Here is a 27,761-nt window from a genome sequence, read left to right on the forward strand (position 1 = left end):
ATTGGTTAAAATGAATTGACTAAACATAAAGGTGGACAAAGATAAAAAAAAAAAAACGGATGCTTAATACGAAACACCTGTTGAGAGATTTATATTTCATCAATATGAAAATGTTTATGTCCAAAAATATTTCTGCATATCTCTCTTAATAAACTTTGATGATCTTAGCAATGCGGCAATGCTCTGTTTTTTATTTTCAAATATTAGCAATATCAGCTATTTCTTAACTGAAAAAAAAATTTGAATTTTCTTTCGGCTTTATGCTAATTTTTGTAATTATTAGAGAGAATCGGATAAAACGTTACCGAACAGTTATGAATAAAAGTTTTACCAAATTTATGTATTTAGGCTCATTATGACGAAAGAGCTTTTGAAAACACAATCCTTATCATAAATGAATTTTCACATATCATTTGAGGAGAAATGCTCAAATTCTTAAATAGGCATGCCAAGCTCGATACTTTACGTGGCTCACAATATGTTCCATCGCAAAAAAAGTACAAAGAAATACGTAATATAAATTATATGCAGAAATATTTAGATGTTGAAACTTTAACTTTCAAAATCTAAACTCATAATTAAATTGCTCATAATTAAATTGGATATTTTGAATTTAGATTGTTAATTTACAACTTCATAAGTTTTGTTAAAAATGACTCACAGTGAATAAGTCATTTTTAACTTAAGCTTGACATGCCTGTTTTACAACAGTAGGAATAAGGTACTTTATGGAAAAATTCTTTTTTATGTCACAGGCAGCCAAAAAAAATTTTTTTTTTCACGAACGTTTAACATTTTACAGAGCAATTTGTTTTTACTTATTTAATTATATATTTTAACTGCAAAGAAAATTTCCAAATATTACAAAAAAAATTGAGCTAAGCAATCACGTTAATTTCAAGGCATATTTCAAAAGTTTCATCTTTCGAAAAATAAGGTAAAATTATAATTTTTTTTCATTTTTAGTTATAATTTTCAACATTTAGCATTTTTTCAGATACTTGTGACAGAAATAATTACTTTCAGATAGTAATAGGTTAAAAGAATAATAGCTTTTATACATTTTCATCTGAACAATTTGTAATTTGCAGGGTGCGTCATTAATAGCTTCCGGCATTTCTTTGATTCGACTTGGATAGTTTTTTTTAAGAGTTAACATAAATCTACAGACTAAATGTACTCAATTTCTGTCTGAGCTGAAGTAAAGAGAGATTAACATTAAAAATAAAAATTATGAAAATAACGAAAAATTAATATGTTTTATTTACTGCGCATGTGCATCGAACCCATAAAATAAGTTTTTAAAAAAACATGGAAAATAAATATTTTTAAAACCCATGATTCGTCTACCACTGAGAAGATTTCATGTCAATACAGTAGTTGGTGCAAACCGGGTGCGGAATTCGTATCGACCAGCCGTTGCAGGGATTTGAACCCTCATTGAAACGCTCTCGACCCTGGGTCATCGTGGCTCTTTTAAAATATTAAAACTATTTTTAAAAAAATTTAAATGCCAAAAAAGGAAATAAGGAAAAGATATAATCTCGTCGTCAACTCACACGATTATAACAGATAAATAGAGTGCTTTCTAATATAACATTAAAGGAATTGGAGCGACTTATGCAGTTACTACAGAAGGGGTTTGTAACGTTATACAATAACGTTAGCATAACTAGTAAATCTTAACTTTTAAGTAAACTTACTAAAAGTTAAGATTTACATCAAATAATTGAAAATCAGAATTTTTTAAAATCTGGGAGCCGATCCTAATTTTGTTGAAGCTAAAACTATTGTCGAAATTATTGGGATGCTTCTTGAAATTATTCGTAATGAACAAATGTTAAATGATGTTAAAACAAGTACTTTATATGGTTGAGTTGTAAAATGTGTCACTCTCATTACAGTTTACATTATACTAATTTGTGTTTGGTTTTAAATATTGATAATTCTTTAAAGCCTTGTTGGGAATCCGAAGAGATTATAATTTGTGATAAAATTGTTTTGGATCCGAATGAAGGATTTAGTGAGAATCACTTGAAAGAAAATTTTTGTTATTAATTCTAATGGTTGTTTTGTCCTTAAATTGCCCTTCTTTAAATCTACAGATTCATTAAGTGAATCTAAATATGCAGCAGTAAATAGAATGTTGAATATGGAAAAAAAAGTTACGGAGATATGCATAATTTGAAATTCAATATAAGAAATTTAAGAGTAAATATTTTGAATTAGATCATATGGTTAAAGTAATGAATGAGGATTATTTTCAATGCAATTCTAAATAATTTTACTTGAATAATCGTGTAGTTTGGAAGTCCACCGGAAAATCAGCCAACAATCCTCCAACAAATCAATTCAAATTGAATAAAGATTTTATAATTTAAGATGTGGACTATGCTGGCCCAATATTATTTTAAAAATGTAAAAGGAACATTCAGAATTGCTCAATCATATTCCAGACGACATGGCTGACTTTCCCCATTAACATCCAGTGTATCAGTCGAACTGGTTGGGGCATAATGGCTCAAAAGAAAATAAAGAGATATCGAACTGGCAGGAACATTGCTCATAAAAATATTAGTAGAAAAAAACAAGGAAAAATGTTAGAAAAAAGCAAGCATTATTACCTCGACAGCAAGTAAGCTTACAGTGTCCGGAAGGCGGACAGGTCCTAGATTAAGAAATTCATTGCAACTACACTCTGCAGATGAATTTCTAAATCGTTACTACGGCCCCGGCAATACAAGCACATAGATCAAGCAATTCTTTTACCGCTAGCGATACAGAATTACTCAATCATATTCCGGACTTTCTGGAAGACATACCCCATCATCAACCAGTTCATCACTCGAACTGGTTGGGGCATAATAACTAGAAAAATCATAGAAAAAAAAAGCAAAACAAAGAAAATTGTTAGAAAAAAGTAAGCATTATTACCTCGACAGCAAGTAAGCTTCCAGTGCCCGGAAGGCGGACAGGTCCTAGATTAAGAAATTCATTGCAACTACACTCTGCAGATGAATTTCTAAATCGTTACTACGGCCCCGGCAATACAAGCACATAGATCAAGTAATTCTTTTACCGCTAGCGATACAGAATTACTCAATCATATTCCGGACTTTCTGGAAGACATACCCCATCATCAACCAGTTCATCACTCGAACTGGTTGGGGCATAATAACTAGAAAAATCATAGAAAAAAAAAAAGCAAAACAAAGAAAATTGTTAGAAAAAAGTAAGCATTATTACCTCGACAGGAAGTAAGCTTCCAGTGCCCGGAAGGCGGACAGGTCCTAGATTAAGAAATTCATTGCAACTACACTCTGCAGATGAATTTCTAAATCGTTACTACGGCCCCGGCAATACAAGCACATAGATCAAGCAATTCTTTTACCGCTAGCGATACAGAATTACTCAATCATATTCCGGACTTTCTGGAAGACATACCCCATCATCAACCAGTTCATCACTCGAACTGGTTGGGGCATAATAACTAGAAAAATCATAGAAAAAAAAAGCAAAACAAAGAAAATTGTTAGAAAAAAGTAAGCATTATTACCTCGACAGCAAGTAAGCTTCCAGTGCCCGGAAGGCGGACAGGTCCTAGATTAAGAAATTCATTGCAACTACACTCTGCAGATGAATTTCTAAATCGTTACTACGGCCCCGGCAATACAAGCACATAGATCAAGTAATTCTTTTACCGCTAGCGATACAGAATTACTCAATCATATTCCGGACTTTCTGGAAGACATACCCCATCATCAACCAGTTCATCACTCGAACTGGTTGGGGCATAATAACTAGAAAAATCATAGAAAAAAAAAAGCAAAACAAAGAAAATTGTTAGAAAAAAGTAAGCATTATTACCTCGACAGCAAGTAAGCTTCCAGTGCCCGGAAGGCGGACAGGTCCTAGATTAAGAAATTCATTGCAACTACACTCTGCAGATGAATTTCTAAATCGTTACTACGGCCCCGGCAATACAAGCACATAGATCAAGTAATTCTTTTACCGCTAGCGATACAGAATTACTCAATCATATTCCGGACTTTCTGGAAGACATACCCCATCATCAACCAGTTCATCACTCGAACTGGTTGGGGCATAATAACTAGAAAAATCATAGAAAAAAAAAGCAAAACAAAGAAAATTGTTAGAAAAAAGTAAGCATTATTACCTCGACAGCAAGTAAGCTTCCAGTGCCCGGAAGGCGGACAGGTCCTAGATTAAGAAATTCATTGCAACTACACTCTGCAGATGAATTTCTAAATCGTTACTACGGCCCCGGCAATACAAGCACATAGATCAAGTAATTCTTTTACCGCTAGCGATACAGAATTACTCAATCATATTCCGGACTTCCTGGAAGACATACCCCATCATCAACCAGTGCATCACTCGAACTGGTTGGGGCATAATAACTCAAAAGAAAGTGAAAAGATATCGAACTGGCAGGTACATAATCGTTTATAAAAATATTAGTAGAAAAAAAACAAAGGAGAATAGTTATTAAAAAAATATTTACTATCACGACAGCAGCCGTGCTGATGACGACACATAATTCCTGAATCATAATCAGGACATAATATAATTTATATAGAGAGTATTATTAATTAATTTAGCTTGACCTTCTGATCAAGAGAAATAATGATCAAGTTATTGTATGTAAATTAGTTTCCATATTCAAAATTTAAATAATTAAAAAAAATGTGGATTAAAGTAATATTATAAGACTTTTAAGCATTCTATAAGCTGCGTGCAAAATAATTTGATAGTTAATAAACCTTTCGCTACTATATCGACCTTCCCTGTTTTGCAAATGCAAATTCTTCAAAAACTTAATAAACACATGTCTTGGTATATAAATAAGAAATCAATGCCTGTTGTGAAGAAAAATGCAGAATAGTGTTTTCTTAATGTTGCATGTTCTAAACTAATTTAATATTTAACTGAGAAATTAAGGCTTTGTTTTTCCAGATTTATAGAAGCATTCTCTTTTTCTCTTCTTTTTGCATTTATTGTGCTTACATACAATTATATTTATAAATGAAATATATATATATATATATCAGGTCTTCGAAGAGACTATATTTTTTCTTTATATTGTTTTAGGGCTTTTAATTTTTTTCAAAGATTTTAATATATCTTTAAAAAATTATATTTATTATTAGTTTTTTTTCCAATTTAAAAAAAAAAAAACTTTTCTCTTGCTTTCTGAGTATAATTAACGAAATTGTGCAATTGGCCAATATCTACCAATATGCTCAAGACTATTTCAAGGCTTAAATAGGTTATCAATTCAACAGTATTTACACATTCTAATGTAACTCTTTTAGAATGCTTTGAACGCAGAAGTTATTAATGACACATTACATCAATCAGAAGATCAGTTTGTTAACAACCGGGTAGCAGAAATCCTCCAGCACGCAGATTGCAGCAGCACCTGTTGTTTTTCATCTTAGTTTCTTTTTTATTTTTAAAAAGCAAAAATCAAAATAGAAAAAAATTGCTAAGAAAGTTTTTTTTTTTATTTTTTCTTCTTTTTTTTTTTTTTTTTTTTTTTTTTTGAAGGAAATATCTTTTAGGTTTTCCTGATAAAAACTAAAAATTTGAGCAAAGAGAACACTTTCTTCGCAAAAAGTAAAAAATTTCTTTCTGTGACTTCATTTGAGGTTTAATTTCATTGGGATTTAATCCAATTTTTAGCATAAATTTTCAACTGAAATTTAAACAATGTAAATTTTTTAAACATAATTTCTAAGGTTTTATATTTGCAAATTTTGCAACATGTATTAAGGTATCGACAATCTCTAACTGACCACACTGAGGTCACAGAAAAATCCGATTTTTGAAGATAGTGTTATAGATTCTCTCTGTAAATTCTGCTACAGGGGTTTAAAATGTCACATCAATATTTCCGATACAATATTACTGTTATTGTTATGGAACAGTTAAATGTAGGGCAATTGACCAGTTTTGAATGATAATAATAGTATGATTTTATAAAATTTTGTTTTAAAAGAAGAAATTAGTTCTAATATTCGAATGTGTGTTTCATTTTCGAACGAATTGCGTGCGAGTTTTTCTAACAATATTAAACGAGTTTTCAGAAAATGTTAGACTTAAATATTGTAATTGGCAAAATAAGTGCATTATCATTCCTTGAATATATTGAGTATTACTAATTTAAAATTTGTTTAATTACAATAAAGAATTTGTTTGTATAGGGAAAGGATAGAGAATATAGTGTATAAAGAATATAGAATATACATAGGAATATTTAAAAAAATAGGAATATTTAAAAAAATATAGATATTCTTTGAACATTTATACTGAGCACAAGCAATTGATCGAAATAAATTAATAACTGGTCAATGCCTTTTGAAAATATTTATATTACATGTAAAAAGTATAGCAAACAAATAATGCTAACAAACTGATTAACATTTTTGAATTATCTGAAGTTTTGAATTATGAAGTTTATCTTTTCAAAGCAATAGAACAGATTATAAAAGTTAACTTATTACCTTTAAAATGGAATAGCAAAAAGCAAATATATACACACTACACAGAACACTAGCTACAGAATACACAGTTGTGATCAAACACGTTGTTCAAGGCTTAATATTCCTTTCATGTTCTATGTATTATAACAACATAGTTAAAATTATATATATTTTTTTTATAAATCTCGACCATTGGCTGTGGATGGCCTAATTAGTTAATAGAATTCCTGAATAGTTCGGTCAACCAGCAAAATGCTATATTCACCATATATTGACGAGACGTCATTTCATTTAGGGCCATCATAGAGAAGCCCATAATTTTTATATACATATTGAAATTATCTAATGGTATATTTCCTCACGACACACCGAACATTTAACACAAGAATTCCGAAAGAAAACTACGCTGCCACACCAATTATTATTTACTTTAGAATCGAAATAATGCCTTTCCCCATCTCAACCTACCTGAATCTGTTCACGAACAAGAATTCGTTTCCCACTCGGACACCTAAAAATATCTACTTTTTCTCCTTCTCGATGATTGGTTGGTAGTGTCCTGCTGACACACCAAGAAGAACAATGCTTTGAGCGGTTAAACTGTTCCAAATGATGAGAAATAAAGTATCGATCCGTGTTGTAACAACAGCACACTCCCTCTCACACCCCGACACCTTCTTGCGCTATTAAACTATAAATTCATATCCATTCGCCTCATAAGTATTATTTATCTTTTTAAATTGGATAAGGGCTACCAAACTTCAAAATTATTGTAATAGAAATTTAATATAAATATATATGTATACATTTTAAAATGTATAAATACATGTAAAGAAACGCGCAAAGAGAAAAAAAAATGGATATAAAATAGTTTTAATGCAAAATTTAAATAGAGGTTTAAAACTTTTTTAACACTAGATTGTCCAAGAAGTTTTGACTGCTTTTTAATTTCAATTGGAAAAGCAATGATGGGAAAATTTCCTATAATTTTGTGACTTTTGTATAACCTAATTTTATAGTAGATAACATAATTTTAACGATTTTAAGAGGGGTTTATGCAATAAACTTTTAAAATTATGCAATTTCTTGAAGTGTAGAACAACTTCCTGTACCAAGTGTTTGATAATAAATTTTAATATATATTGAATATATTCAAAAAATTTACACTACGTAACTGAGATAAATCTATTATATAAAGATTTATTAATTAAGGAAGTTATGAAAATTAATTTTAAAAAGTATTTATGCGCTCTTTTTAATATTTTAAAAATTTTACTTATACGTTCTTAAGTTTAGAGTACAAAGTAACAAAACATATTTTTAGATGTGTTTCATTTACTTATATTTTATTAATTTCTAAATGTTGCATATTATCCAAACATTCTTATTTAAACAAAAAAGCTTTAAAATTTTTAAAAAAATTATAAAACACAGAATTTAAATTTAAAAAATGCAGACCTGATTTGATAATTATAATTTAGATAAGATAATTTAAAAAAATAAATTTTGCAGTGACATTATGTTTATTTCAATTCTTATTATTATGAGCATCAATTATTCGAGTAATCGAGTTTTTTTCCTGGCCTTTGAAAATGACAGGATCTGTGAAATCGTTGTTGAGGCTCCCCTTGAGTCGTCATTAGTGCAGTACTGTTAGCATATGGACTGTACCTGATTTAAATAAAATAAATCTGATTTTAAAAAAAAGAAGAAAAAAAACGTGAACTTCGCAAACTCTATTTTTAAAAAAAAGAATGCTTTTTATAATCTAAACATAAGAAAGAGTTAGGGCATTCTACTTACATCTCTCCAAGAGCATTCAGATGAAAATCCATTCGTACCAAATAACTTATTTCCGTGATTCAGTAACACTTTTAGATAATTCATACAATCTTCCTAAAAAATAAATATTAGTTCAACTACAAATTATTATTTCAAAATAAATATAAAAGTCACAATCTCGAATATGTAGAAAAAAATAAACAAGGTAAAGAAGCACAGTTATTTTTTTTTAAAAAAATAATAAGAATACTAAGAAATAGAATAAATAGATTTTCTCTAAAAGTTTCACAAAAAGTAGTTTAACTGTGAAAGCAAATACAAAAAAACTTACAAGCAAATACAAGAAAATACAAAGTTAATAAAAATAGCATTACAATATTAAAAAAAAATTTGTCTTGTAAATTAATGATGATACAGTCGAACTCGTTTATAACGAGCTCGGATTTAACGAGAACTCGGATTTACCGAGGGAAACGAGAATATTTGGTTGGATCAATGTTAAGTCTATGGAACAGAAGTCGCTTTTAACGAGCAGGACCCGGTTTTAGCGAGCAATAGTTTTATGTCTTGCAACTTTTTTTCTCATCTTTCTGTCTTATCTTTTTTTCAAAATGATAAGAAATGAGCTTGAAATCAAAAAAACACCACAAATTTTTTTGTTTAAGCATGTAGATTAATGAAAAAAATAAATGTTTTGGTAAGAATCATTTCCTTTATTTTTCTTTCCGTTTATTGTTTCTTTCGTTTAAGACTGTAGCGCAACTAGAAATTTTTTGCTGGTTGGGGGGGGGGAGGAGGTTAGTTGTCATTAAATTAAGAAAAGTATTTGATTAAATTAAATTAAAGTAAGTAAGTATTAATTAAATTTTAAGCAAACTCAATCATTTGACCCCCCCCCCCTCTTCTGGTCGCACGCCTGCCCTAAGGACCCGTTTATTACGAGCACTCGGATTTAACGAGTACATGTTACGGTCCCTTTGTGCTCGTTATAAACGAGTTCGACTGTAATATAAATAATGAAGATCAAATCCTGAAAATTAAATAGAACCATTCTATCCTATAAATTAACTATAATGTAAAGTAATAACATTTACAATGATGCTAATAATCATTTAATATACAGAACTCACTTTATCCTTTTAATTTGCACATAAGAATATCCTCAGACTTTGCAGACCAATGAGCTTCCTCTAATTTTTTAAGTCCGTCTAAGCTTCATCTGAATAAATAATCCCTACAAAATGAAGCATTGAATTAAAAAAAAAACATTAACTTAATGATTGCTGTTATTAACATAAAAGGAATAAAAAGAGGCATGCCAAATAAGATATTTCATTAGAAAAAAATAGACCACAATAAGAGAGTAACAATAGCTTTATATTTGTACTTTAAAATATTATATATAATCTTTCATTTTAAATTTAATTGTCACAGTCAATATTCACCCCTTTAAAAATCAAAGCCCACGATCAAATAACTAATCTTGACATCGATAGGAAGACAGCCACTACTCTCATCAGACTAAGAACAAAACATTCTAAAAACATGAAAATTTCTACTGATGGGACTAGAAAATATCAGAACTGTGGCAACTGTCTTAATGTGGAACTGACACCATATCATGTTTTTAACTGCCCTGCAGTTGCTGCAGGCCTTCACCTCTTAAACTACCCCACAGAAGAGGATTTGTATTCATTTAATGCCATAGAAATAACAAAAACTATTCAAGCACACCATGAAATATGATTCAATAGAGAATACGACACCAACCAACCACCAACCAAACAGTCAATAATAATACACTTTAGTTATTATGAGAAAATTAATAATCATCAGATCATGCAAAATCAAAAATTTTGTAATATAATGAATCATAAAATTAATATAAAAGATATCCTATAATTAATATATGTTTTTACAGTATTTATTTTTATTCTATTCACTGTGACATATGAAATGAAGAATTTTCACATCAGGCAGGAATAAGGACGGATATGCGCGATGAGTCAGAGATCATTTGGTAGCAGTTTTCACCAAGCAAATGTAAAAGATCAATTGAATTAGAGACATTTTTTTTAAAAATTCTGACACGAATTTTTTTTTTTAATTGTGAAATAAATTACTCGAATGTTAAGTGAAGGGGTTAAAGCCCCCTCTACAATCTCTGTAAAGAGATCAAGAAATAAAAGATTTGATTCTTTAAATGAATACACAAAATAATTAGGATAATTCCCTTCCTTTTTATATATGTTCTTTTTTTGTTTAACATTTAAAAGTGAAAAATCAGTAGTGAATAAAACTTACCATTTGCATCTACAATGAGTTGAAACCTTTGAATATCTCAACAGAAACCTCAACAAAAAACTTCAACAGAAGACTTAATATCTAAATAGAAAATAAAATTCATTCAGAAATTATATTAATAACATACAAATAAAATAAAAAATATATAAAAATTTGTCAATGACAATGAAATATGTCTATAAATAAAAAATTGTTAAATAAAACATCCAAGAAAATATGTAATATTTATTCACATTAAAATATAATATTATAAAAAAATAATGATATTATTAAAAACCAATTATAATTAAATAGATGAAAAAAATAAGGCCCTAAATGTATAATACTTCACTTCAAGGAAAATTAAATTCTTCATAAAATATTTTAACTTGCGCAAAAAAAAAAAAAAATTTCTGCTGAAATTAGCGGGAAAAATCTGAAAAAAGAAGAAGCGGAAATCCGCTCATAATTGAATTCTATAAGAAGCTGAATGAAATAGAACTTACCATAACATGATCACTAACCATCAATAAGATCCTTCTTACGTCAGTCTGGTACATGAGGCTCGTACTCCATTCCCAAAGCAACCAGCTGGAGACCATCCATGCTACTCGTCATTCTTCACCATTTTAGTCTTTCTCGATTTTTTTAATATTTCCGATGTTCAGGTGAGAGTCAATGGCAGCAGAATGTCAATACTCGATTTTCTCGGTAATTTGGCTCCTCGGTATAGAACTCGGTACATCATCACAAACTGAATAAAATATTTTTCATTTCATTGATTTCAAGCATTTGATCTAACATGAGCACAACTATCCTGAGACGAATAAAAGTTGATGAGGCTGAATAAAAGTTTTATAAAAATGTAGGCTTCGAATATATACAAATTCCTCAAACTGTGGTGGAACACATTTTGGTGGAAACATATTGCAGCAAAAACATCAGCAAAGAAAAAATCTGAAAACAAATTTTCAACAAATTAATATTTTCAACATAGTATTTTATGTTTCTAAACAAAACTTTGAAACATAGTATGATAAAATTGGAAAATATGAAAAACTAAGGGAAATAAATAAAAATTATCGGAATATATTTGAGAAGACTGTTTAGTGTGCAGCAAATTTTAAAAAATTCTTTCACAAAGGAAATAAGGTTAGTTTCAGTTTAAGTGTCTCACATTTCAGGCAAAGCTATAGTGTTAAACTATACAAACCATCTTACTATAAAAAAATTTCTGATCGTTATAAAATGGACAAACAATTTACATTTTTTTTATCTAGATAAAAATTATTCAATGCCACAAGTTTCGCAGATTTTTAAAGCCTACACAATGCAGTAAGTAACATTTTAAAAAATTTAAACACTTGTCAGTTTTCACAAAACTGTGCTTTTTCTTTGTGCCATTTTCAGAATTATCATAGGCTAAAGTGAGGATAAATTTGACCATGAGTAACACTTGCAAACTCGAAACAGTTAGAAAAATAGCATATTGTCAACAAAAAAAACTCCCTATTATTTCACGTGACTAAAAGCACTATTAAAAAATGCCTTAAAGTTTACAGTCTTAACTTTTTGTATAAATGCTATATTCGACGGTTAAGAGTATCAAATTATCTTTATTATTTTAATTACCTGCAAGTTTACTTAAGAAGAGGATATATTTATTACTAATGTATTAAAAATTCAGAAAAAGTAGCATCCTAAAAGCATTCAAATTATCTTTGAGTAAAGAAATATTAGTAACTTAAATCTTTTATTTAATAATTTTAAATATTTATTTAAAACTATTAATACAAATATGAAAGAGATAAGCAGTAAAACTGTCCAGAGAAATATTTGTTTCATTGATACAATATTTACAATTTAGACGACTGTTATTTTCTTGACAAAATATTTAGTACAGGTAATGTTAAATGTTCATTACACAAAAAAAAAAATCAGATTGGTGACTAATGGGATATAAATAATTTTTATACAAAAAATTATTACAACGTGAACATAATCACTAAAAACATTTTCATTTTTATGAATTTCTCTAATTTTTGTAACTTTTGGAATTAACTAATGCCTTATTTTTATGCATAAAAATAAAATACAAAACGCTCATATTTTCCGTTAGTGTTGAAAATAAGCAATTCTTTCTAAAAAATAATGTATGGCCATTTTGCCATTTTTTTGGGTGGGGGAGATTGTATTGGATATTTGGGTACTACCAAGGGTCTGTCCAGACATTTTGTGAAAGGTCCGTTTCTGTGAAATTGTGAAAAAATTACTCGTAATTTGTGAATATAAAATAAACGTTAAGTCACATTCTTTCAACCAGGGTCCGCTTTTGTGAATTTGTGCAAATAGGGTCCGTTATTGCAAATAAACTTTTTCAAGGAGTTTTCAAATTGTAAAGACATACAAGATTATGCTCAACACATTTTTAAAAAAATTAATTTTAAAAAATAAACAGCAATTGCTGCTACTAAATAGCGATGCAACACATAAATATTTGGTATTTAGCCTATACTGCTGAACGCAGAATATTCTTTTCGGACGAATAAAGGAAGAAGCGTCTGAGGAAGACAAAATTTAGTTTGTTTACATATGTCTTCCTTCCTGGGAAGGGTTCATTCGATTAACGAAACAATAATGAAGATGAACAAATTTGTGAAGGGTCCGAATAAAAGAAAAATCATTTTGTGAAGGGTCCGTTTTTAAGTTAAAATATTTTGTGAAGGGTCCGTTTTTATGAAAAGACATTTTGTGAAGGGTCCGTTTTTATGAAAAGACATTTCGTGAAGGGTCCGTTTTTATGAAAAGACATTTTGTGAAGGGTCCGTTTTTATGAAAAGATATTTTGTGAAGGGTCCGTTAACGGACCCAAATTTCTTCTAAACAGACCCCTGACTACTTCAAACTTCCAACTAAAAAAACTATTTAAATAAATATTTAAAATAAATAATTTGCATAGAACCTAAGTATTCAGAATTATTTTCAGGAATAACTAAAATTAAATTACTTTTTTTTGAGAAAAAAAAATCAAAACAAGATATAAAATCTTAACTGACCAGAGAAGGGAAGGTACAGAGCAGATAGGAAAAAAAAAACGGAAAACTCCGAATAACTTTTGATCAAATGACCAGATTTACATGTTATAGGACTCAATCAGAACGATTCATGAGTGAAATTTATCAGAACGCCATAGCACGGGAGATCATAATTCTTTTTCACTTTCATAACTAATTCAAAATTTGAAGTATAGAAAAAGTGAGTTCAGACATAACCTGGAGGAAACCACGAAACTTCGAAATTCTTAAAATATCAGAATGAAAGTAAAGGAGAAAATAGCTTAGAATTACGGAAATTCTCTTCCAATAATTTGTTTGAATTTTGAAATTTTTCAGAGATTGGAACAATTACTCTAGGTTTCCCAGAAAACACTATCTTTTAAACTTTAAATTAGTTATAGTACTAAATATACTCGTTTATAGGTACAAAGCATTTTAAGTAAATTTGGTGCCGAATACAATTGCACCAATATTGCACATTTTTATAATACAATTAGATACATAAGATAGATAAGTGCAGGAAAAAGTAGCTTCACTGTGGAATATTTTAAATATCCTGAGTTGCCTTGAGCAACGCATTATGCCAAATAATACGGATTACAGTTAATCTTTAATAGAATGAACTAGTAAAAATGTGTTTTGCTTTATCTAACAATGAAAAGCCATCAGGTAGGACGACAACTAATCTATACATACAATAAAATAAAGAATTTGTGTGTGTGTGTGTATACTGGATTTCGAGTATAACGTATGCTCTAAAAATACAAGATTCAAAATGAATCTAAATAAGTGAAATTATAAACAAATTACAATTAAATTTTAATTTACTTTTAAGTTACAAAATCAGACACAAAAACGTATTTTCTGCCATTTAACTTCACATATTTCGATTGACCCACAAAATAGGAGGGTAGACAAAATGTTAAAGAGATTGAATCATAAATTGTGGGAGGGAGTCAAGAGGTTATATATATTAGGCGAAAGTCCCAAAAAAACTTGCCTCGCAAAATCGTGCCGCAAAGGAATAATTTAAGATAATCCGTAGACTAATTCTAGAGAGCAATAACTAATTTTACTCCGTTGCTAAGCAACCAAGTTCAGGCAAGAGGAAAAAATTAAATCATTGATATAGTTGATCGGATAAACCTAACAAAGAAAATCAAAACAGGATACAAAAACTTAACTGAACAGAGAAGATAATTACCGGGATGAGCACCAGGTTGATCAGCACATGCCCTTATACGAAACAACAACTTTCCTCTTCCTCAGCCTAGGCTTCAATTCCATCATTCGAGTGACTGAAATTTTCACTCCAATCTGTTCTGTATATTCTCTCAATCTTTCAGCTTCACTCCTTCTTCTCCCCTTTCTCTCAGATTTCACTGAACTCTGATAGGTATCGGAGCTCTCAGTGGAGCTCACGGAGGGCTCGGGGGAGCTCTCGGAGGAGCTTGTAGAGAAATCAGAAGAGTTGTCATCAGAATCATCTGACACAGGAGGAGGAGGTGGAGATGCCTGTGAGGAAAATGAAAATTTCTAATTTACTACTTCTCAAAAGCATTCATTTATGACTAAACATATTTAATACAGCCAAATAGTATATTTTGCTATTAAACCTTTACAGGGCTATTTTTTCTAGAAATGTTATGTTAAGCTTGTCTGGATAGATATTTATTTATGAAACAAAAACCATTCAGCATAAAATTACATTTTTTTAATTATTATTTTTAATTAGAAAGTGGTTGGGAAATTTTACCTACTGTAAAGAATTATCAAAGAAACCAAATTTACAAATTGAACCTAGATTAAATTAAACTAAATTTATAAATGCTAGGGTTGTAACCACAGATGAATTTGATGAGAGATGATTAATAGAACAAACGCACTTGACAGAAGAGAAAATAGATGCTAACTCGCTTCCTCTCGCTAACGTCTACTTTTTTAAAACATAATTCTTCTATTGTCCATAATTCTTTTACTTCTTTTATGTTTTTTTAAGAAATTGTAAAAGCTATAAGTAAGTCCCAATTCAAACCATTTGTGAAAAATTTCTCCCACTCTACATTTGAGAACTAAGAAAATGTGTGGGAAGTATATTTCACATGGCCTCATAAAGGAGTTAATCTGCTTATAAATGGTTAATCGGCTTATAAAGGGTTTAGTAAATATTTATACTACTAAATATTTACTAAAACTTATTTTTTGCATGGAATTTTCTTAGGAAAAACGAATTTTATACTTGCATGCAAATCAGTTTCAATTCACTTAAAAAAATTTTTATGAAAGACGCAGAAAGTAAAATTACCATTTAGGAGACCAGATTTTTGACCTTCTCCTGATCAAACTATTGGGAATATATTTTTTATATGGCGTCAGCTCTTAAATTTTGGGGATCAAAAATCCGCCAAGAGAAAGTCATGTTTGTTTATTCAGAGAAAGTGCGATTTTTGGTGTCTTTGAATTTGGTGTATTTTGAAATTTTATTTACAAAAATTTATGAACATATTTGAAATCATCTCCTCGAAGCATTAAGATTGAGTCCTAAAACTTATGAGTCCTAAAATCTGATAATTGGGGAAAGAAAGTTATTCTTTTCACTCAGTGCTTGCGCTAATTTCACATAAGCAATAAAATATTTAAGATTATTAAGAAGCTATCGTAAACTCTCAATGAAACTAATTTTGGATTAAACTGAATTATCTGCTAGCAGAACTATGCTATTGTTGAAAAAATTCAAAAGTAGCTTAAGATAAATTAAATGCTATCTTGCTCTTCCCTCTCAAAGCTATTCGAATATTGAAATTGCAGATCAATTTTTTTTCCAGTCTCATTAGCTTTATAGGCAAATACTAATTCAATGCATATTTTTCAGAATATTTCCGAACTAAAATAAGTTTTGTTTTTAAGCAAATAGCTCGCTCAATGGTCAGAAAATTCGAAACCAGTTCCCGATGTTGCAATATGGACAGCAAGCTAGATCAGCTAATTGGAAGAATCAGGTCGAACAGAGCCGCGATTACTCAGGGGATAGAGCACTCGCCTTCCAATGAGGTGAACCGGTTTCGATCCCGGCTATGGCTGGTCGATTCAAATTCCGGCTTGCACCGACCACAGTGCTGACGTGAAATATCCTCAGTGGTAGACGGATCATGGGTTAGAGTCCCTTTGTCGTCAGGCTAACCGTGGGAGATTCTTGTGGTTTTCCTCTCCATGTAGTGCAAAATCCGGATTAGTTCCATCAAAAAAGCCTTCCACGAAGACAAATTTCTCCTAATACTTGGTCCAGGAGTTCCCTTGTCTTTTGGATTGGATTCAAAAGTACAAGGCTACGGAGTTGAACATTAGTAGTCGTTACCCGGGTGGGATGGGGTTAGCTTTGATTAGTAGTCGTAAACCCGAAATCGAGTCGGCTGTTCAACGGCGGTCATAAAATAAATAAAAAATCAAGACGAAGAATACCCGTGTATTAAATGGTGACTGATGCACGTTAAATCTGTCGAGTCACAAAGTCCTCCATGTTCCCATAACAAATTATACCTCTGGGGGTACTGATCCAGGAATTTCTTTGTCATCTGGATTGGTTCAAAATTACAAGGCTACGAAATTGAACATTATCGTAACCCCGAAATTGTGCCGGCTGTTCAACGACGGTTATAAAAAAATAAAAAAATCCCACCTCAATTGTAATTAACTTTAAGATATCGATTGGTCGAAGATGGAAAACTGAAACTACTGATTAAAAACTACAAAAAAGATGCTAAACAGAACAGAAAATAATAAAAGTGATCAGTTAGAAGAATGAACTCACTTCTTCAGAGGATGTTTCATTATCTCTCGAAGTGCTAAGTCTGCGTCGTTTCGACAGGCCAACTGGTCGGATGCTAAGAGATGAATCATCATCTTCATCATCGTCATCGTCATCTTCATCATCCTGAAAGCAGAAAAATAAATAAATGCACAATCCTTCAAAGTAGAAGAGTGGAAAACTATTTTAAAACCGAACGAAAACATTTTTTACTCACGATTAGGAGTGAGCGATGTAGGAAATTTTATATCGTGATACATCGTCTGTTAGACAACGCGATATAGCAGTGTATCGCGAATTAGCATAGGCTCAAAAATTTTCCATCAGAAATCTTTAAATCAATCAAAAATAGATAAAGGGAATAAATCTATTACGAAAAAAAGTCTTAATTCTAAAAAAATGTTTCTTCTAAAAAATCTTTAATTTTAAAAAAAGCATCAAAAGCATTACTAAGGTAAACAACATTATAAATATTTTTGTGCTCTTAAACGTTGTTTACCTTACTTTGTATTTTAGCATAAAGGTTGCCCACTTGTGTATTTATCAAAAGAATTGCTTAATTTTTTCAATTAAAATAATAAAGATGTCTTAAAGTAATAACAAACACAAGCTTTATTTTAGTTTCTTTTAAGATTAAAAATGACTTCAAATTTATTGGTTTAAAAATAATAATAAAACCGTAACAAAATATTTTACAATCATGCATTATAATTAAATGGAAAAAAACGAAAGTAAAAAACAAACCAAAGAAATGTTCAGTTTAGTAAAAAAAAAATTTTAATTATTTTTGAAAAAAGAACGTGCTTTTGAAACCTTAGACCTTGTTTTATTTATTTACTAAAAATAATAAAGTTACATTACTAATGGTCAAATTCTATGCTTAATAAGTGTAAAAATAAATTTCAGTTTGTTATTTATGTATCATTATTTTCTTTTTTGAAAATAAAATCGACTAAGATTTATTTGTTTAGAAACAATACTGACTATCTAACAAATTTTCAAAAAAGAAAAAAAAAAGAAGAAAAAAAACAAGTATTGAAAGAATTTTAAGAAAAATTAAACGAAATTTTTTTTTAAGTACAATAGTTAAATTATCAAAACGAGTCAAAACATTTCTTAACTTTTTATTTTAATTAATAAAAATTATTTGTTTTAACTAATAGCCAATTTTTTTAACAAAAAATAACACAAAATTTGCTTTAATTTTCTCAAAAATCAAAGCAAATTAAATAAATGTAGGCTCTGCTTTATTTTTTTTTTCATAATTAAAAATGACTGAAGATTTATTGGTTTAAAAATAATCAAATTTTATCAAATAAATTTTTAAAAAAATAATTAACTTTTTATAACAAAGCTAAAAATAAAATACCCTTATTAAATTGTAACGCTTAAAGTGAAAAACAATAATTAAAAAAATCAATGAAAAATCTTTTTCTTTTCTTAAATAGATTGAGTTCAGAACTGAAAGTAACAGTAGGTCTAGTAAAAATAATTGACAAGAATCGTTAAATCCCGACACATTAAAAAAGCTGAAAAAGAACAGAAAAAAATGTAATGCGCTTACTTAAGGAAGTTATTCTTAATTTAAAAAGTTTGACACATTCTCAGTCTGATTCCTTTCAAAAATTAAAACAAAAAGAATGTGTTTTCTAACATTTGAGATTTTTTGTAATATTTAATTATTTCTTTTGTTATACTATAATACTTATACTTCTTAAAATTAAATATTGAACAAAGAGAAGAATTTTTTCTCTGCTTTTATCGAAATGCGTGATTAGGTTTTGCAATTGCATTTTCAAGTTTGTAAATTAGCTAAGTTGTGAAGTGTTTGAAAGTTAAATGAAGATAAATCAAATTCTCTTATAAATATAATCTTATGAAATTTAGATTATTGGTTTGATAGGTTATTTTTCTACACAATAATTATACTATTTGATCTAATACAATTTGATCTGGGCCTGACTGTAGCATGATCAGAGAAGCACTTGCCAGAATTAATAGGAAAACTCCCAAGTTCACATCGCCTTAATTTGTTTGAATACCTGCATAAATGATAAAGCTCTTTTTTGCTTTTTTTTTTTGCAGATTTATTGATTTACATTTTGTTCTCGAAAGTAATAGAAACAATACTACTTAATTCTCATAAAAAAAGAATTTTTATTAGGAATTAAAAGTTAAATAAAGTAGTATAAAAAGGCATTAGATAAGTGGTTTATGATACTTACAGGAGATGGAAGAAAGATGGAGGCATGGGATGGGCCAGGTTCCTGGAAATCAGCCTAAAAAGTTTTTTTTTAAAAAAATACATAAAAGTTAATAATAAAAGCTAGTGGTATTATTATTACTGCAATTATTTAATTACAATTATGATAGATTTTGATGTACAGTAGGGAACCGATTATCCGGAACGATCGGGACCATCGCTATTCCGGATAACTGATTTTTCCGGTTTTCTGAATCGCTACAAGAAGCCGTTTTTTTATCGTTAAACCCAACTAAAAAAAGAAATATATATTTGGAAATTATCTTAAAAAGAAGAAAAAACGATGAAGTAATACACTAATGATTATTTCTAAACTGATGGTAAGGTAAACATCCTTCAAAAAAGAAAGAAAAATCCTAAAATCTTATGAAGAAAAAAACATCTTTTTAAAAAAAATCGCGGGAAAATTTATCGAATTTCGCTCCGGTTTTTTGGTTTTCCGGTTTTCTGATTTCCGGATAACGGGTTTTGTACTGTACAATGTTGTCTCCCGGTCAAATGACCGGTTGTGGTAGAGATAGGTAGACGACAAGTAGTATTCGAAGCAAACAAAATGTATAGAAAAAATAATTATTAACTGTATATAAAAAAGAAAGATTTTGTTAGAAAAAGTCAAATGTGCAAAAACGATAAGCGCATTTTCGATGCTCTTGAACGGTCATTTGATCAGTAATGGGTACGTTGAGTGTTGGTCCCCTTTCCGAATTCTTTAAGAAATTTCTTCGGAAATTGTATTTGAAGTGTTTATAACTGAGTCTAGATATGCAAAACCATCCACGATAGCACATTAAAACATTCACTGTAGTAATATTAGTTTTTTTTCTTCATATATATTATTTTTTGTTCATTAAGTAAAGCATGCTACTGTTTGTTGATGCAATTAAATCATTTAAAATTTTCACCTAATATTGTTATGTCATCAGCAGAGGCACAAATTGCGAGTCGTTTTACTGGTAATTAAGTCTTTGATATCTAATTTTCTAATGAAGGATTCAAGTATAGGGAACCGATTATCCGGAACGATCGGCACCATCGCTATTCCGGATAACTGATTTTTCCGGTTTTCTGAATCGCTACAAAAAGTCGTTTTTTTTACCGTTAAACCCAACTAAAAAAAAAATTGAAAATAATCTTAAAAAGAACAAAAAAACGATAAAGTAATACACTAATGATTATTTCCAAAATGATGGTAAGGTAAAGATCTTTCAAAATAGAAAGAAAAATCCTAAAATCCTATGAGGAAAATTTTTTTTTTGTTTGAAAATGGCAGGAAAATTTATCGAATTTCGTTCCGGTTTTCCGGTTTTTTGATTTCCGGATAACGAGTTCTGTCATGTACTAAATAGAAAATTAGAGGCTATAGTGCTATCTATCGAACACCCATATTGATGTCGAAAGTCTCTGAAAAATCATTCTGCGCAAGAAGAAGGGTACTTAGATCCGAATTAATTTGAAATTTTGGCTGAGGTAAAGATACCAATCAAATTAATCCAAATTACTTAATTTACTATTTAAATTTAATATCTATGCAACGTTTTCCGGGGGCTCATTCGGGAGGGTGCATCCAATGGTAAACATTTAATTTTAAAAAAAAATTACCTGCAATCTTGACCTTTCTTCTTGTATGGCTTCGAGAATGGCAGATCTTTTTCCTCTGCCCCAGAATCTTTGTTGCATGATCTCCATGTGGGTACCAAAAGCGCCCCTGAAAAGATCATGTTTTGTTAAAATGCATGTTTTCAATAATAAATGAAATTTAAAAATATCATGCTCGAGTACATTGTATTATCAGGGATGAGATTGACCAAAAGGGAAAAAAACTGAATTTTCACGAGAGTAAATCTTACGTGATTTATAGCAAAAATATCAGAAACATATTCTCATCCAGCTTCGCTGATATTGTAATGCCTATATATAGCAATAATCGTCGACAGAAAAACTGCCACATTTATAGTAACTAATTCAAGAAAAAAACTTACTTTTTACAAGAATCGCGATAACGGAATTTAAAATTGCATGAATATAAATCACGATATTGAAATCACTTGAATGAAACTCGATATTGGATTTCAAAAATGTGAATATACAAATCATGATGCGTAACTTTCAGATCGCGTAAATAAAAATTACGATGCATATTTTCTAAATGGCGCGAATACGAAATCAAGGCCTAATTTTTAAATCACATGTAAATACGAAACCAGATGTTGGATATTACAACGGCAAAAATGAATCACGACATTGGTTAAACTCGCTTGAATACGAATCGTTGCATAGAATTTTAAAAACGCCTGTATACAAATCGCGGAACTGAATTTTTAAATTTCGTAAATAAGAATTGCAATGAACAATATTAAAATCGCGAGAATAGGAATTGCAACGCGCAACTTTTAAATCAGGTAAATACGAAAATCGATGTTTGACATTAAAATGCAGCAAGCAACGTCTGGATTACGAAAATACGAGCTATCTAGCGGACGGGTAAAAATGAGGAAATCTTATTTTCTGATCGTAAAAGCTAATAGCTAAAATAAGTAGATATGTGGAAGGATTGGCAGTTACGTAGTTTGAATTTTCTATATATCCTTCGATATATTATATCTATATATCAAATCGGAAATAAATGTAATTATTTTATTTCAACGGCTGAATTTTCAGAAAAAGCGGAATATTTATATTAAAAAAAACTTCAACTTTTAGAGAATCTGAGTTTTTGATAAAAGGGCTGAAATTCGAGACAAAAGAGAAAAAGGTGGAAATCCGGTAAAAAGCGGGAAAATCTCATCCCTGTATTATAAACTTAATAAAATTGAACTCAATAAGGGTGAAAAGTCAAAACACAAAAGATAATACAAGAGATTCAAATATGACAATATTTCTCCAAAACATTTGAGTTTAAAAATAAAGAAAAATATTAATTTTTAAGTTTACTTTAAAAACTTTTGAAATAAATGTCGAATGAGCAGCAGTCAAAACAAAGATCGGTTGAAAAGCTTCTCAAGAACATTTTCAGCATTAAAATATTAATAATAAAACTACTTACAGATCTTCGTGTTCCCACTTCGAGCGTTTGATCTTTCTTTCCTGAAAATTAAATTGAATCTATATTAGAAAATTAAGTAAATAGATTATTTTTCACTGCTGAAAACTGAAATTAAACACATTGCTTTCGAGAAGTTCATTTAGTTGTTGCAATATATTGCTATTCACGTGCTCTTGAATAAAGTTATAAAATTATTTTTGGTAGAATCACAGTTAATTAAACAGTAATCAATGAATATATAGATGAAGGGGAAGAATGGTTTATGTGTGCATGAAAGCTGATTCGGAAAAAAACCGAACATCAGCCCGGCCCATCTTAAATTTGTAATAACTCTCGGAGAGAACCACTTTTTCCACGTTATAGATTTGCGCATCCAGAGTTGTAAGAGAAACAATTCCTTTGAATGGTAAAAGGAGAAACTAACGTGAGGCAAACGAATGACAAATTTTTATTAATTGTAGTTTCATATTGTAATAAAGTTTAAATCACAGTTTTTAAGTCTCATTTGATTACAGTCAGGGATTGCGTAACGAAAAAGGATAATTTGAAAGCCTCTTTTCAAAATAAATATATAATTTAATGAATAAAGCGAGGATGTAAAGAATATTGCAAAAAAATAATAATAATGCTGTTTAAAAACTATATTTAAAGCCATATAAAACTATATTGTTGTATTATATTTTTCAACCATTTTTCAAATAGTGGTAGAGTGTATACATAAAAAATAATGAATTTGAGAAGAAAAAAAAAGAACTAATAATATTTTGCATGAAAGTTTCAAAAATTAAGTTTTCTCACTAGCGTAAAGTTATTTAAAACTATACCATATCATAAACTGCATTCATCCCCAATTTTGTTGAAAATAAAAACAAATTCAACACAATTAAAACCAAGCAACTTAAAATACACAAAGAAACCAAAACAAAGTTTTAAATATATATAATAACTAAGTTTTCGCTGCAAATTTGCAGAAATGTCAACTAATTTTTTCCGAAGACTTATACATACGAAAGTGTAAACTTTCAATTAGGTTTTCCTATTAAAACCTTTATTCAATTTAAAAATATTAAATGTTAAAATACTTTCAGTGTTGAGCGTCAGTGATTCCAAGTACTTTTAGGTCGATAAATTGAGAGCCCTCAAGAGAGGTTATTAATCGCAGATTATTTACTGTTATTATTATTATACTTATCAAATTGCATTCTGAGTTATATGAGGCTTAAAGGAAGTTTTATTCAAATTAAAGGAAGAGATAATTTTTAAGCCATCTCGAAAATACAATAGATTCTACTATAACTCTTTCTTTTAAAATTCCTCAAACCATTAAAAGTTCCCATAATTATTTTGCTTTACAGTGCAGAAATAAAAGGATTTAAACAGAATATAAAAAATCTCTAAGCTCGATTCAAATACCATTCTGATAGTGCGTGGTTTTATTAAAGAAAAGTATAATTTTGCTCTTATAACAAATGCATCTGACATTTCCATTTAGATAAATGAAGTATTGTATTCTGTGTACATTTGTACTCTCATTAGAATTGAGGTTAAACACGATTCATTGGAAGCATCAGTTCAATATTTGCAAAAATTTTTATGTAAAAATGAGACAATTTAGCATTTTTTTATTTAAACAAATACTTTTTTGACTAGTAATTAACCAGACCCCGTCAGCAAGATGGGCCAAATAAGTTTTGATAATGAGAACATTCGCTTAGGATGCTTTCATGGAATAAAATTGGAATAGTTAAAAAAAAATTGAATTTCAATAATTCAATTAATTTATCAAATTTCATTCATTGACGAATTTGGTATATGTTTTCCTGAACTCTAATGCGAAAATTATTATCTAATTTAATATCCATTTAGTTTCTGTAACAAACAGCTCTTTTGCAATGACAGAATTTCTAGGACCACTAAACAAACAGCATGTTTGAAGAGACACTTACTTCTAAAAGTCTGCCTTCACAATTTACTTACAAATAAAGACAACTCCAAGATAACGATTTAATATTTTTTTTCTCCAATGGCAGGCACTGAACTTCATTCGTTTCGCCTTAGAAGATGCCAGAGTTGTAACTCATTTCACGTTACCCAGTGGGCACCTGTGAACCAAAGTCACGAAGGCGAGTAACGCCACACTGCCAGGCGAGTAACGTTGCCCACGCCACAAACCCGTTTATAGGGTGGGCCACATTCATACATCACACACAACAGAGGACAACACAAGAGAGAGAAACATCCATGCCCAGAGCAGGATTCGAACCCGCAGCCATTGGCTGGCCGGCTATCGATTTAATATAGATAGTGACTTTGCGAGCACTTATATAACTTTTTTTCCTTTTACCCGAGATAATTCGGAATTGAACACTGATGGTAAATTAAATGTTGTTTTTCTTACACATAAAAAAATTAAAATTTCATCTTAAAACATGTGTATTAATTTTGTTTTAGTTCTTTATATTTATTTATAAAATAAAAAATAGGTTGATTTTTTTTTATTCAAAAAAGAAAAAATTGATTAAAAAAAAAGTGCAGAAAACATTAAAAGTGATTCCATTATAATTCAAAAGAATAAACTCACAGCTTCGGGGAGGGTTTCATCATCGCTGGAAGAATGACGACGCTTCCGGCCCACGCAACAAGAGCAGGTTGGTAGCACCAGCTCGCTAAAAGAACAAAAATATTTATATAAATATAGTGCATGCCAATCAGTAGAGTAGCTTTAAAAGCCTTTTTTATTTCATTACCAATGCAGACCCATTCATTCACTGTAATCGAAAACATTTATAACTCTTTATTCTTCTTACCACAAATATGTTTCAGTTACTCTTGTTGGCGATCGCCAAGGTATTTTTCAAACCTAATATTGATTAAGGGGTCTTATTTTGGACTATGCTATTTTTCGATAAATCCCCGAAAATTATTTTTCGATAACTGTCTGTTGGGGTCCCGCAGTGGACTGATCGTTAAGACACGGTTCCCAGCAGATCACCGAAGTCAAGCATCACTGGCTACGGTCAGTGTGCGGGTGGGTGACCACTTGGATCAGTCTGAGTAGGGACCGAGGGTGTATTGGTCCTCGTTAAACTGTGCTACCGTAAAGTGCTCGATTTCACGCGCAGGTCATCGGGCTACCGAAGCGGGGGTGCCATCCCCTCCGCAGAGGATCAAAATTGTGATGGCATGTCTTCGGATCATCCTCCGGGATGTTTCCCAGACCGTCGCCAATAGCCCATTGTGCAGCTCTAGTGCGACGTAAATTAACAACAACTGTCTGTTGGGAACAATTCAATTACTATTTAATTTGGCTTTTGATTAGACAGGTCATGAGGGATTCATATCAATTGCATTTACACATACCTGGAGAAGAAATTAAAATTTACAAACATGTCTTCCTTTCTTGAGTATATAATTATAACAACTATTTACTGATAAAAAATGAATATTAATCATGAATATGAGCTTATAAAGTATCTCTCTGGCTCTCCCTTACAAACAAATAAAATAAACTGTGTTTTTAAGTTCCACCTTTGAAAATTTGATTTCCGGAAACTTCTGTGATCAATGATTTTTTGAAACGTCTGGACCTTCGATCTCCGGAAACTTCCGGATCACTGTTTGCGAAAATTCCGGAAATCCGGATTTTTTCCAGAGCACAATCAGCCCTGTTATTAGTATTATTGTGTAATATAACTTAAAAAGTCTTATGTATAAAATTAATAATAATTTGTATCAACTATTAAATAAAAGTTTTATTAATTATGTTTTCATCTTCAACTATTATTTTCATCAAAATCTTCAATGAGTCAATTATACCCTCCAACCACGCCTAATTTCCTTGACAGCAAACGATGTTCAATGAAGTACTCTCGAAAAAGACTTCTCTCTAAACTCTGATGGTTAAAAATACATAACCTATCAAACTATTAAGACCCATTTTAAAAAGTCTAGAAATAAAAATGTAAAATCTTTAGAAAAATATTAACTTTAGTTTATTAAACTTCAAGTTATTTTTTGCGAATGAAATATATTTAGGAAATCAGCATTGAAAACATAAAAATATATTCTTTCATGCGTTAAATCTTACAATAATAATAATTATAAATCACTACTTACTCTTCATGACGCTTCTTTAAACGTTTGGCTCCCTTTTTCTGAAAAATTTAATTGAATTTTTATTAGAAAATTATCTTTATTTTTTAAATGGATTATTTTTCACTACTGAAAAAAAAAAAAGAAAACGAAAATTAAGCATGCGAAAATAAGCAAAATTAAGCATAGAAATTAAGTACATTTTATTCTCTTGTTACATGGCGCTACCGTATGTTGCTTTCCACTTGCACTTGAATAAAACTTAAAAGTTATTATAAATTTATTTTTGTTAGAATTAGTTTATTAAATATTATAACCGCAGTTGAACAACCGGGTTGTTCAACCAATTTGGGTTTACTACTACTAATATTCAACTCCGTAGTATTGTAATTTTGAACCCAATCCAAAAGACGAGGGAACTCCTGGATCAAATATTGAGAGAAATTTTGTCTTCGTGGAGTTTTTTTATCGAACTAAACCGCATTTGTGTTACATAGGGAGGGAAAACATGATATCATTCCACAGTTCGCCTGATGGCAAGGGGACTCCTGATCTTCTGAGCCACAATGGCTCGGCCTGATCAATAACAAAAAATGGTTGCTTATAAAATATAATTTCATTGAGATGATGATGAAAAGTTAGCTGGAATCCTATTACCGCCAAGAAATCTGAAATCCATTTTTGTGGCTTTCCCTTGCGTATAAAGCTAAAGTTGATAATCTTAAGTTCAATTTAATCTTGGTTAAAATAAATTATTTTATAAATATTGTTTTACACTGACACTTAAATTGCGATTTATTTTTATTTTTGTGCTGAATTAAATATTTCGAAAAATATGAAGATCATCTGGTTATACTCACAAAGATGATTTTTGGGTTTACGACTACTAATGTTAAACTCTGCAGCCTTGTAATTTTGAACCCAATCCAGA

At 30.1% G+C, this 27,761-nt stretch overlaps 1 protein-coding gene and 1 long non-coding RNA gene across 2 annotated transcripts; both read right to left on the reverse strand.

The window, feature by feature from the left end:
- Nucleotides 1-7,840: 7,840 nt before the first annotated feature.
- On the reverse strand, nucleotides 7,841-11,668 carry LOC122272944 (uncharacterized). The gene is made up of 5 exons (XR_015433343.1): nucleotides 11,078-11,668; nucleotides 10,593-10,673; nucleotides 9,419-9,522; nucleotides 8,310-8,402; nucleotides 7,841-8,177 (listed from the first exon to the last, which is right to left on the reverse strand). It is a non-coding gene; the product is annotated as an uncharacterized LOC122272944 (long non-coding RNA).
- Nucleotides 11,669-13,172: 1,504 nt separating this feature from the next.
- On the reverse strand, nucleotides 13,173-26,861 carry LOC147812651 (uncharacterized). The gene is made up of 7 exons (XM_087162373.1): nucleotides 26,855-26,861; nucleotides 25,320-25,404; nucleotides 22,739-22,779; nucleotides 21,295-21,400; nucleotides 19,658-19,711; nucleotides 17,436-17,613; nucleotides 13,173-15,142 (listed from the first exon to the last, which is right to left on the reverse strand). Exons 1-7 carry the CDS (start codon nucleotides 26,859-26,861, stop codon nucleotides 14,852-14,854), a joined length of 762 nt encoding a protein of 253 aa, XP_087018499.1. The 3' UTR covers nucleotides 13,173-14,851.
- Nucleotides 26,862-27,761: the final 900 nt, after the last annotated feature.

Source organism: Parasteatoda tepidariorum, chromosome 4 (assembly GCF_982258835.1).
Source record: "Parasteatoda tepidariorum strain Cologne lab strain chromosome 4, Ptep-v5.0, whole genome shotgun sequence".
Taxonomy (NCBI): Eukaryota; Metazoa; Arthropoda; class Arachnida; order Araneae; family Theridiidae; genus Parasteatoda; species Parasteatoda tepidariorum.